The sequence below is a fragment of the Gigantopelta aegis genome, chromosome 7, assembly GCF_016097555.1.
Source record: "Gigantopelta aegis isolate Gae_Host chromosome 7, Gae_host_genome, whole genome shotgun sequence".
NCBI classification, from domain to species: Eukaryota; Metazoa; Mollusca; class Gastropoda; order Neomphalida; family Peltospiridae; genus Gigantopelta; species Gigantopelta aegis.
The window spans coordinates 23,272,211-23,284,711 of NC_054705.1; the positions used below are offsets into that span (position 1 = coordinate 23,272,211).

Sequence of the window (12,501 nt, forward strand, 5' to 3'; positions counted from 1 at the left end):
GAAGTCAAGGTAATGTTTTCGCACTCGTAGAGTACATGCTGTACATGATGGTTACACTTCTGACTCATCAGTAAATTCTTTCGAACATATTACTTCTGTTACTACTGCTGATGTAAATGCTGTCCAGTCCGACAAACATCCTATTTTCTGTGAAATGGAAATCAACAAAAAATGTGTGAAACTACAAATAGACTGTGGTGCAACTGTGTGTATCCTGCCAAAACAGTACATTGGTAATCTAAAGATACGCCCTGAAACTGTGAATCTCAAAATGTGGAACAACTCTAGCTTTCAGGCACTTGGAAGATGTAAAGTGAAAACAAATCCTGTCACAAAAAGAAAGTACATGGTCAATTTTGTGATCGTTGAAGAAAATCTTACTCCACTACTGAGTCGTAGAGCTGCTGAGAAAATGGGTCTGATAACTATTAACTATCACAACTTTGAACAAGTAAGCACTGTTCTGCCTACTAATGTGTTTGTGCAAGAATTCCCTGAAGTGTTCTCTGGTAAACTTGGGAATCTTCCTGGCAAGAAAGTTCATCTAACTGTAAATCCTGATGCGGATCCTGTAATCCGACCTGCTCGTACTATACCTGAATCTCTTAAAGCTGATCTCAAAACTAAGCTTGATGAACTTGTCTGTACTGAAGTTATTACTCCTGTTGACAAACCTACAGATTGGGTTAGTCAAATGTCTATTGCAAAGCGCAAATCTGGAGACATAAGAATCTGTATAGATCCAAGACCTCTGAATGAAGCTCTGAAACGAGAACATTATATGCTCCCAGTACTCGATGATATTTTACCTGAAATATCACAAGCTACTAAGTTCTCTACATGTGATCTGAAGAATGGATACCTTCATTGTGAACTTGACGAAGAATCAAGTCTTCTTACCACCTTTGCTACTCCTTTTGGAAGATATCGTTGGCGTCGTTTACCATTTGGGTTAAATGTGAGCAGTGAAATCTTCCAGAAAAGACTCCATCAAGCCTTGGAAGGTTTGGAAGGTGTTCGATGTGTAATAGATGACATAATCGTCTGGGGTCACACTGATGATGAACACGATTCTCGTGTAAGAACACTTTTGGAACACTGTCGTAACATTGGTATATCTCTCAATGCCGAAAAGTGTCATTTTGGAGCAGACGAAATATCTTTCATGGGACACATTGTGAGTAATCGTGGTCTCAAACCTGATCCTGCTAAAATTGAAGCTCTTGTAAAGATGGAACCACCCACTGATAAGGAAGGCGTTGAAAGGCTTAGAGGTATGGTGAACTACCTGTCTAAGTTTCTTCCTAACTTGTCGGATGTGATGCAACCTATTAGCATGCTCTCTCACCAAGATGTTGAATGGTCATGGACTAGCATACAAGACAAAGCTTTCAGCAAACTAAAAACACTTTTAACAGAAGCTCCTGTACTTGCTTATTTCGATGACAAGAAACATTTGGTAATCCAGTGTGATGCTAGCAGTAAAGGTTTAGGTGCTGTACTTCTCCAAGACTCGAAACCATTAGCTTATGCTAGTAGAGCCCTTACTGATGCTGAAACAAGATATGCCACAATTGAAAAGGAAATGTTGGCAATCATCTTTGCACTTGAAAAGTGGCATCAATTCACATATGGCCGTCCAATCACTGTATTCACTGACCATAAACCACTTGAAAGTATCTCTAAAAAGCCAATCGATAGAGCACCGAAACGTCTACAAGGTATGCTTTTACGTGCACTTGCGTATGGTATTGAAGTAAAGTACCTTGAAGGAAAACAGATGTACATAGCTGACACTCTGAGCAGAACACATCTACCTGAAAAAGTAGGTCAAGAAGAGTTTGAAACAGTAAATGCTGTTACTTACCTCACTATGCCAGAAGAAAGAATTGATGAAATTCGAAAGAAGACAAATGAAGATTCAACACTACAGCTCTTATCAAATACCATTCAAAATGGTTGGCCTGACAATAAATCCACTTTGTCACCTTTGATCACTCCTTTCTTCAGTGTTCGCGATGAACTTGGAGTAACTGATGGACTAATATTTAGGGGTGAAAGACTCGTAATTCCTAAAATTATGAGATCTGAAATCAAGAAAGACATTCATGTTGGACACTATGGCATAGAAGGTTGTCTCAGAAGAGCACGAGAATATGTATATTGGCCAGGCATGAGCCAAGAGATTAAAGAGTGGATTGGCACTTGTGAAACCTGTCACGACTTCGAACAATCTCAACCGAATGAAACTCTCATGAGTTATGATATTCCTGAAAGAGCATGGGAAAAAATTGGAACTGATTTACTTTCCTATCATGGTAAAGACTACCTGATAACTGTCTGCTACAAGTCAAACTTTTGGGAAATTGATCGTTTGTATGACACAAAAGCTAAAACTGTCATTACAAAATTGAAAGCTCACTTTGCAAGATATGGCATTCCAGATTATATAGTAAGTGACAATGGTCCACAATTCTCATCGGACGAATTTCACAAATTCATGAAGAAATGGGGAATCACTCACACACCCACCTCACCATATAACAGCAAAGCAAATGGTAAAGTTGAATCAGCTGTTAAATCTGCCAAAAGAATGCTGCGGAAAACATCAAAGTCACATGAAGACCAATATCTCGCACTACTGAACATTAGAAACACCCCTACCCAAGGTGTTGACAGCAGTCCTGCTCAAAGACTTTTAGGAAGAAGAACAAAAACAATACTGCCAACTTCAAGAAATCTTCTCAAACCAGGAAACATACAGAATGAACGTGAAACTGAACAACTGAGGTCAAACCAAAAGCGACAAGCTAACTACTATAACAAATCAGCACATGATTTGCCTGTACTTAAAAAAGGCGATACTGTAAGAATGAAACCTTTCAGAACAGGTGAAAAGTTCTGGAAAAAAGCTGAAGTTACTCGTAGATTGGATGAAAGATCATATGAACTTCGATCTGGTGAAACTTTTTATCGACGTAACAGAGTACATTTGAAAAAGACGCATGAACCTGCACTAGACAATGTGTTGACTAACTTTCCGTTTGAAACAGTTGAACCAAATTACCGTGTCGAGAAACCATGTCACCATGAATCAACTCGTGAAATCCCTGCAAGAGAAACCCTGAGTATGTCTGGACCCAGCACATCCAGATTTGGTCGTACCATCAAACAGCCTACTAGATGGAAGGACTATGTTAAATAACTTGTTCATTTATATTAAGGAAATTCTTCAAAGCTATTTCATTATTGCTGCATTCTGTTGGAAAAGTTAACCTGTTTAAATATTTTAAAAATCAATTATTGATCTATTTTGTTAACTGAAAACTTTACTGTTTTTCGTGTTTATGCTGCTTTCTCATGAATGGTTTACCTAGTATATTCATGAACGGTCAAGCAGAACATTTGTGAAGAATTTCTCAGTATGAACAGTCACCTATATGAGTTGATATTCATGAACTGTAATTTCATAACTGACAGTTTGTGGTAGTATTAATTTTAATTTGTATTTTAGAGTTTCTGATTTAATCTTTCTTAAAGCTATTAACAAGTTGTCACATTATTATTATTCTGAACAACTTTAAGAACTGAACCTTTAGCTTCTCATAGAGGGAAGGATGTAACACTATCGGTTTATCATGCACTTCACGGTAATGCATAACCCTTTGTAAAACTCTCGCGAGATCTCGTTCACATAAAAAAACTTGGCTCTTTGAGATTTGTTTGTGTTTGTATTTTCAACAACATCTCTTAAATGTTGTTACATAGGGTAGGTAATAAAAAACAAAACAGATGTAAGTGCCTCATCTAGGTGGTTATGGGTTTGAAATGTTTTGAAATTAGGGTTAGGACATATTTCAAGCACATGACCATTTATAAACAGCAGTTGTTTTACTATCATTTATCTGAACATTAAAAAATATATCTATTAATTTCCAAGATGTTTTTATTAATTTTTTTTTTTTTTGGCTTCAAAACATTTCAGGGTCCCCACATAAAATTTGCCTAATTTATAACTTTCCAGACAATACTTCCTTATACCCCTAAAGCTCACAACCATATAGGTTACTCCCTCACTCCCCTCCCCCCTCCCCCCACACACAAAAGAACATACACAGACTCACGCCTACACACATGCAAACAAAAAGAAAAAGAAAAAATGCTAAGACTTTCAAACGTTCCAGCATGATTGTTAATACTATCACTAACCCTAAACCTAACTTACGCCTAAATTAACTGAATGCTGGAACGATCGGAAGTCTTGCCAAAACTTTTGTTTTGGCCATTCGTCTGTGTATTGTTTAACGACGGATTCTTAACGACAATATATACATCGAAGACTGATTAAATGAGTCAGTAAATTCCATTACATTGGAGGGAAAGTGATTCTTAAACTCTTACCTTCGTAGAATTTATATATCAGTTGAATTTTGATGGATTTCGGCAAAACTTCACTTTCAATATACCATGTGTGATGTGACGGTTTCGCAGGAAAACACTGATTTTACGTAGCAGAAGTATATGTTTACTATGATTATAATTCAGTTGGAGGAGACAATTATTTTAACTAATTTTAATGCTAACTATACAAAAACGTTACACATCGAAAGAAATTATGTTGTCTAACGTAATGGCGTCCAAGCAAATTTGGGCCCGCGGTTTTTGAACCGCGAAACATGATTGGTCCAGAGCGGTTGTCAATCACGCCGTACGGAGGGGTTAATTACATAACGCAAAATGTGGCAATTTTATACCATCTCTTTTCTGTCATGTAACGTTATAATGCTAAGGCCAATTCTCCAACCCCATCTAAAATTACGAAATTCTCGTAAATACTCCACAGAAAAACACCCCGAGATTTTCTGTCATTGTGACGTAACTTGTGACGTAACTCTAGACGTAATTATTGAATTTTTCTGTTTGTGTAAAAATAATTTAGTCATTAATACTAATAGGCTACTAGATAAAAATATAATTTGTTAAATAATAAAACAGCAATGATTGCCTGCACTTTTCCTAAATTAAATATATGTCTGTGTGTGTGTGTGTGTGTGTGTGTGTGTGTGTGTGTGTGTGTGTGTGTGTGTAGATATAGATATAGATAGATAGATAGATAGATATAAAATGAGACAATGTTTTGAAAACCATATGTCCGACGCCATATAACCGTAAATAAAATGTGTTGAGTGTGTCGTTAAATAAACTCTTTCCTTCCTTCAAAGGTTAGCTAGCATGGGCGGATCCAAGGGGGGGGGGGGGGGGGGACCAGGGGGACGCGTCCCCCCCAAAAATTTTTCAAGTGCCCTCAAAATGTCCAAGTGCCCTTTTTGTTTGTAGAATTTTTTTTTTTTTTAAGTAAACAATAATTATATTGTAGATAAATGAAATCAAGATTTTCGTGTACATGCGCAAGCTTGCAGATATGTGTCTGTGTTATTGAGTCTCAATGGGGCCCCATTGAGGTTCTAACGCGAGTGACACCAATTTACTTCATTATTGCTAGTATATTATGACGTAGAACTGTAGGAATTCATATTAATTGTAAATATCAAAACTTGTAGTAAGGTGCCCTTTTGACGAGTCAATGTGCCCTTCTTTTTTGGTCCCCCCCTAAAAATATTTCCTGGATCCGCCCATGGCTAGTACATGTATACATCTATGCATTAGTTATCAGCATCACAGTTGTTTGAAATGAGCTTAAGCTCTGAAGTAAGGGCGTGTTTATTCCTTGGGTTTGGTCTAAATGTCCTTAATAGTATGCTTGTGTGCACTTCAATTTGACACATGCGAGAGACATTTGCCCTCAGCATGACCCTCTAGTGGATTACTGGCAAGCCAGGGGATATAACTCCCGATAATTTGGATAATTACTATTGTCAATAAAATGCTCTCCAGCGACATGTCAGGGGTTACAGTTTTATCCGCAGACGGGGACTCTTCGAATGTTCCTAGTTTAATATGCCAGTGCTAATGATCAACGAATGTGTAAATATGATGTACGAATGAAGAGTCAGTCACAGAAGGTGGAGATCAACATGGAATGGTCACGGTCGTTTGCGCACGACATCCATTCAGTTTCGTCAGAAGTAAAACTGTGCAAAACCACGATATACTAGTAAATAAGAAAAGGAAGAAGAGGTTTGTTTTGTTGAACGACACCACTAGAGCACATTGATTTATTAATCATCGGCTATTGGATGTCAAACATATGGTCATTTTGACACAATAATAGAGATGAAACCCGCTACATTTTTCCATTAGTAGCAAGGGATCTTTTGTATGCACCATCCTACTGACAGGATAGCACATACCAGTCGTGGTACACTGGCTAGAGCGAGAAATAGCCCAATAGGCCCACCGACGTGGATTGATCCTAGACCGACGGCGCATCAAGCGAGCGTTTTACCACTGGGCTACATCCCGCCCTAAATAATAACCAAAGGAAGTGTATTATTAAGCAGCACATTATTTAATCTTCAGCTATTGGGTGCTCAACATAATAACGACGATAGCTTTAAAAAAGACATGTTTTATTTAACGACGCACTCAACACATTTTATTTACGGTTATATGGCGTCAGACATATGGTTAAGGACCATACAGATATTGAGAGAGGAAACCCGCTGTCGCCACTTCATGGGCTACTCTTTTTGATTAGCTGCAAGGCATATTTTATATGCACCATCCCATAGACAAGATAACACATACCACGGCCTTTGATGTACCAGTCGTGGTGCACTGGCTGGAGCGAGAAATAGCCCAATGGGCCCACTGACGGGGATCGATCCCAAAGCGACCGCGAATCAAGCGAGCGCTTAACCACTGGACTACGTCCCGTCCCAATCCTTCTTTGATACCCAATAGCCGATGTATCACTTGTGTTGGGGTTTCGTTAAATATTCATTCATTCATTCAAATGCAATTTCTCGCTCCAGCCAGTGCACCACGACTGGTATATCAAAGGCCGTTATATCTATCATGTCGGTGCCATGATGCATATAAAAGATCCCTTGGTACTAATGGGAAAACATAGCGGGCTTCCTCTCTGAGACTATATGTCAGAATTACCAAATGTTTTACATCCAATAGCCGATGATTCATAAATCAGTGTTCTCTAGTGATGTCGTTGAACCAAATTTTTTTAAAAATATAAATAGAATAAATAAATGATTCAAATGATTCAAATGGGCGCCAAACCTGAGATGGATGTGATATGATAGAAGACGATGGTCGCAATCAAATTGTTCGCGAGCGCTCGGCCGCTTTACAACGCATCTAAATTAAATAAATAAATAAAATGGAAAACATGTACACTAACAAACAAAAACAGACTAAAAGGATAGTATTACTGTACGACAATTGGGGCGAAATAACCGCCCTCTGACACTAATTAAGATTTTGGCAAACCCAGGATTTTATATGCGAGAGCCACTCACATTGAGAGGGGACATCCATCCTGCCTATGAATCGTTTTATGGCGCGGCAGACAAATATAAACGAGGGGGGGTGGGTAAAATTGATTGGGGGGATAGCACTCTTATTCCATCCACCCGCGGGCTACGCCAGTGGCTTGAGCACAAGTGCGACATCCACTCCGCCTTCAGTTATTAGTAGTAATATGGTCACAATGAAAAACAGACCGCAACCACGTGTTCGCCAAACGATAGTAGTGACATTTTAATCATTGGTAATAATATGGTCACAACGAAAAACAGACCGCAACCACGTGTTCGCCAAACGATAGTAGTGACATTTTAATCATTGGTAATAATATGGTCACAACGAAAAACACACGGCAACCACGTGTTCGCCAAACGATCGTAGTGACATTTTAATCATTGGTAATAATATGGTCACAACGAAAAACACACGGCAACCACGTGTTCGCCAAACGATCGTTGTGACATTTTAATCATTGGTAATAACATGGTCACAGCGAAAAACACACCGCAACCACGTGTTCGCCAAACGATCGTAGTGACATTTTAATCATAGGTAATAATATGGTCACAACGAAAAACACACCGCAACCACGTGTTCGCCAAACGATCGTAGTGACATTTTAATCATTGGTAATAATATGGTCACAACGAAAAACACACGGCAACCACGTGTTCGCCAAACGATCGTAGTGACATTTTAATCATTGGTAATAATATGGTCACAACGAAAAACACACCGCAACCACGTATAAATATTATCACCGTAAAAGAAATATTAATCGCAGTCACGGCGGAAGCAAGTAGATATTGGGGAGGGGGAGGGGGGGGGGGTGCTGACTGAGATTGGGGTGCGCAAGTTTCTAGGGTGTTCGAGTGGTATGCTCCTCCGTTAAAAAATTTAAAGTACTTGTGACTTGACCTGTCAGCTTTAATCAATATCAATCTGGGTGTCTGTTCCAAATTACATATGTTTTGCAGTAAAATTGTAAATAAATCTCATATTTCTGTGTATAACAAGTCATTTATTGCCGTTTTAGGTACCGGTTGTTTGAATACCATAACAGGTCATGATAATACTGACACATTTTTATGGTTTTTACTCCAGAGATTTTCATAACTAATATATAAGATTGGAAATTAACCTGGGTATAATTTTGATTAGTACTTTAGTACGGAACCTGTCTATAATATCTATATATATATATATATATATATATATATATATATATATATATATATATATATATAGTTCATTGTCGGGCCGTCTAAGCAGAAATAAATTATATAGGAAAGGAAATGAAGGAAACAAATGTTTTATTTAACGACGCACTCAACACATTTTATTTACGGTTATATGGCGTCGGAAAATTATATAAGACAGCTTACTTTCATTTCCTTTGTCTTCGTTAACATTATTTATTTATTTATTTATTTAAATTATTTACTCTGCTGAGTGGCTGTGTTCTTGATAATACTATTAATAGTTGCAGTTATTCCGATATTGTTTACTGTTTACATTTACCATAGTTTGACACCCAATAGCCGATGTGTATTTTTTTGTGCTGTGGTGTCGTTAAACATTCATTCATTCATTCATTCATTTATTCATTCGATATTGTTATAGATAGAGAATAATACATGAGTGACCGTTAGATACCATTTATCTCACAACGAGTTGTTTTAAAATGTATCTAACGAGCGAAAGCCAGTTTGATACGTTTTCAAACAACGAGTTGTAAGATAAATGGTATCTAACGCACACGAATGTATTATTTTATTTCTTATATATCCCCAAAAACCAGGTTTTAAGCAAATTTTAACATCTTTGTCGACTAAAAGATATTTACAAACTTTTGCACTTGTAGCTGACTTACGCGTCACAGACACGTGATTGCCAGGTTAACTATACGTTACAGTGTAATCGATTTCCACCGTGCTTTTTTTTATTGGATGTATGGCATTGGTGACCTGGTCATAACCTAGGAGCAGCCAGTCGTATGTCTTGAAATTATTAACACACGTACATGTGTAAACAAGTATGTGCTATCAAAAATAACGTATTGTGTTCTCGGCAACGGGTGTGTAAGAATATATTGTAAATAACAAGCTCTATGACGGTCTAGTTGTTAGTCTTGGCGCATTTACGACTTCTACGATAGCCGTCGTATTCGATTCAAAAGTGAATCCATGGAATCGGGCCCGATATTAAATTTGTTGTTATGCAACACGTCGAAGTAATTATACAAGAATCAGATCTGATTTAGTCTCATATTTAATCTTGTTATTCAAGCCCGCCCATGTTTGGATAGCAATAGTAGTAATCAGGTGAACATGGACGTGATTAGAAACGTTCAGGGCAGTTAGTACGCGTAGCCTCTTGCACTTGCACAATTGCTGTATGGGAATATTAAAGTTTCTTTTATTTAACGACACCACTAGAGCACGTCAAACATTTGATAATTGTGACATATAGTCTTAGAGTTAGTTTTGTTTAACGACAACAGTTGAACACTAGAGCACATTGATATATTAATCGTCGGCTATTGGATGTCAAACATTTGGTAATTGTGACATATATTTTTAAAGAGGAAACCCACTACATTTTTTTCCATTAGTAGCAAGGGGTCTTTTATATGCACCATCCCAGACAGGATAGCACATACCACGGCATTTCATATATCAGTCGTGGTGCACTGGCTGGAACGAGAAATAGCCCAATGGGCCCACCGACGCGGATCGATCCTAAACCGACCGCGCATCAAGCGAGATCTTTACCACTGGGCTACATAAAGAGGAAACTCGCAACATTTTTCCATTAGTAACAAGGGATCTTTTATATGCACAACCGCAAAGACAGGATAGCACATACTACGGTCTTTGATATAACAGTCGTGGTGCATTGGCTCAAACGAGAAATAGCGCCAATGGGCCCACTGACGGGGATCGATCCAAGACCGACCGCGCATCAGGCGAGCGTGCTGTGTAGGAAATGTACCAACCCCCAGTTTTGAAGATGAATCGCAACCTTTCTCTTCCCAACTTAGTTGAAGGAAAGAAGGAAGAAAGGAATGTGTTATTTAATGACGCACACAACACATTATATTTAATGTTATATGACATCAAACATATGGTTGAGGACAACACAGATAATGAAAGAAGAAACCCGCTGTCGCCACGCAATGGGCTACTCTTTCCGCTTAGCAGCAAGGGATCTTTTATATGCAGCATCCCACAGATAGGATAGTACATACCACGGGCTTTGCTACGCCCCCCTCCCCAATCACATCCCCCGCTTGTTGAAATGCAAATTAGTAGCACGTCCCTCCGGTCAGTGGTCCATGACATCTTCTTACGCATATGTTAATCATAATATGTAGTTAAAAAGGGTGGCATGAATGCGTTCACGCCATAATAATTTGGCAACCAAGCTCTCGTATGCTTTTGTGAGTAAAACTTTATTAAAACGAAATACATGTGACGGATACGTTTTTGATATATAGCAGTGTAAATAGTATTTTGAACACATGCTGATATTGAAATCCCCCCTCCCCTCTCTCTCTCTCTCTCTCTCTCTCTCTCCTCTCTCTCTCTCTCTCTCTCTCTCTCTCTCTCTCTCTCTCTCTCTCTCTCAATATATATCTCTTAATCTCTCTTTCTCTCTCTCTATCTCTTTCTCTCACGCTCAATATGTATCTCTTAATATCTCTCTCTCTCTCGCTCTCTCTCTCTCTCTCTCTCTCTCTCTCTCTCTCTCTCTCTCTCTCTCTCTCTCTCTCTCTCTCTCTCTCTCTCTCTCTAAATATATGCCTCTGTGTCTCTGTCTCTTTCTTTCTCATAGCGTCGTATTTTTTCGTTTGACGTGTTAGAACCATCTTGTACATATAAAACATGCATGCAAATGTGATAAAATAGTTATGAAGGTGGGTGTATTCCATTGAAAAATTATGATTTATTAGTATATATTCAGCGTTATCTTGAAATCTCGGTACAGTCCTTTGAATTACAAATAAAATTATCTATTTAGTCACAAATGCCACCATAATTTTAACGCCTTCGCCTAAATTGATTATTTTCGTCGCACTGTGCAACCTGAACTCGAACCATTATTGTATTATGATATATTTAGCTTCTTTTATCAATCGCTAAAACACTTCTTTGTAGCGTAATAACCGGGTATTCATAGACGAACTTTGTCTTTTTCCTGTATTTTGCTATATGAAAACTACTAGTTCTCTTGGTAATCAAAACCGCCCAGATTTAACAGATTACAGTACATAAAAACGGAAGTGTGATTAGGGCAGAGCCCGAAGTAGTGAAGTAGTTAAGTGTAAGGAAAGTAAATATGGCCTAAAATATCTAGGGAAGGGGGGGGGGGGGGGGGGGGGGGGGGGGGTAAATTAGGACGCGAAAGGAATATATCCTGCAAAAAAAAAAAAAAAAAAAAAAAAATGGCCTGCTAGAAATAAGACGGGCGTAGAAAGGTGTCAAAAAGTGCGGGGAGCACACGCACACATATACAGTCGAACCTGTATATAACGGTCATTCAAAGGACCTGGCAAAAGTGTCCGTTATGTACAGGTGGCTGTTATATACAGGTAAAAGAAAACACATATAAAATAACTTACTATAAAAAAACCCACTACTAAACTGGAATGCATAAAGTATCAACAGTCGTCAAACAAATATAAAATAAGACGGAGAAAGAAAGAAAAACTTAATTTTTTACAACATAAACATGTTATTTAATGCATCAATGTAATATGTTTTGATGAAACTCATTCTAGTACACACTCTTTGATTGCTTTCCACTGCATTCTGTTACCTATTAAATTAATACACGACACGCAAAAGGTAGCACGTAAGAAATCATTATACATTACAAGGGTCAGTTTGCCAATGTGTAATGGCTGAACAAACATGGCGACAGATTGTCGGAACCGCTTGTCTGACTGGCAGCAATCACACATCTTGGAATACACTACCTGTCAGTGTTGACGAGTCGAATATATATGTAAGTTCAATGCAAGCTTTACTTCAACCAATAACAAGTCGCCTTGTA

The 12,501-nt window shown here is 38.2% G+C and overlaps 1 protein-coding gene across 1 annotated transcript; it reads left to right on the plus strand.

Annotated features, from left to right (window-relative positions):
• Nucleotides 1-271: 271 nt before the first annotated feature.
• LOC121377979 (uncharacterized protein K02A2.6-like) lies at nucleotides 272-3,205 on the plus strand. Its single transcript, XM_041506074.1, has one exon. It carries the CDS (start codon nucleotides 272-274, stop codon nucleotides 3,203-3,205), a length of 2,934 nt encoding a protein of 977 aa, XP_041362008.1.
• The last annotated feature ends 9,296 nt before the right edge of the window (nucleotides 3,206-12,501 follow it).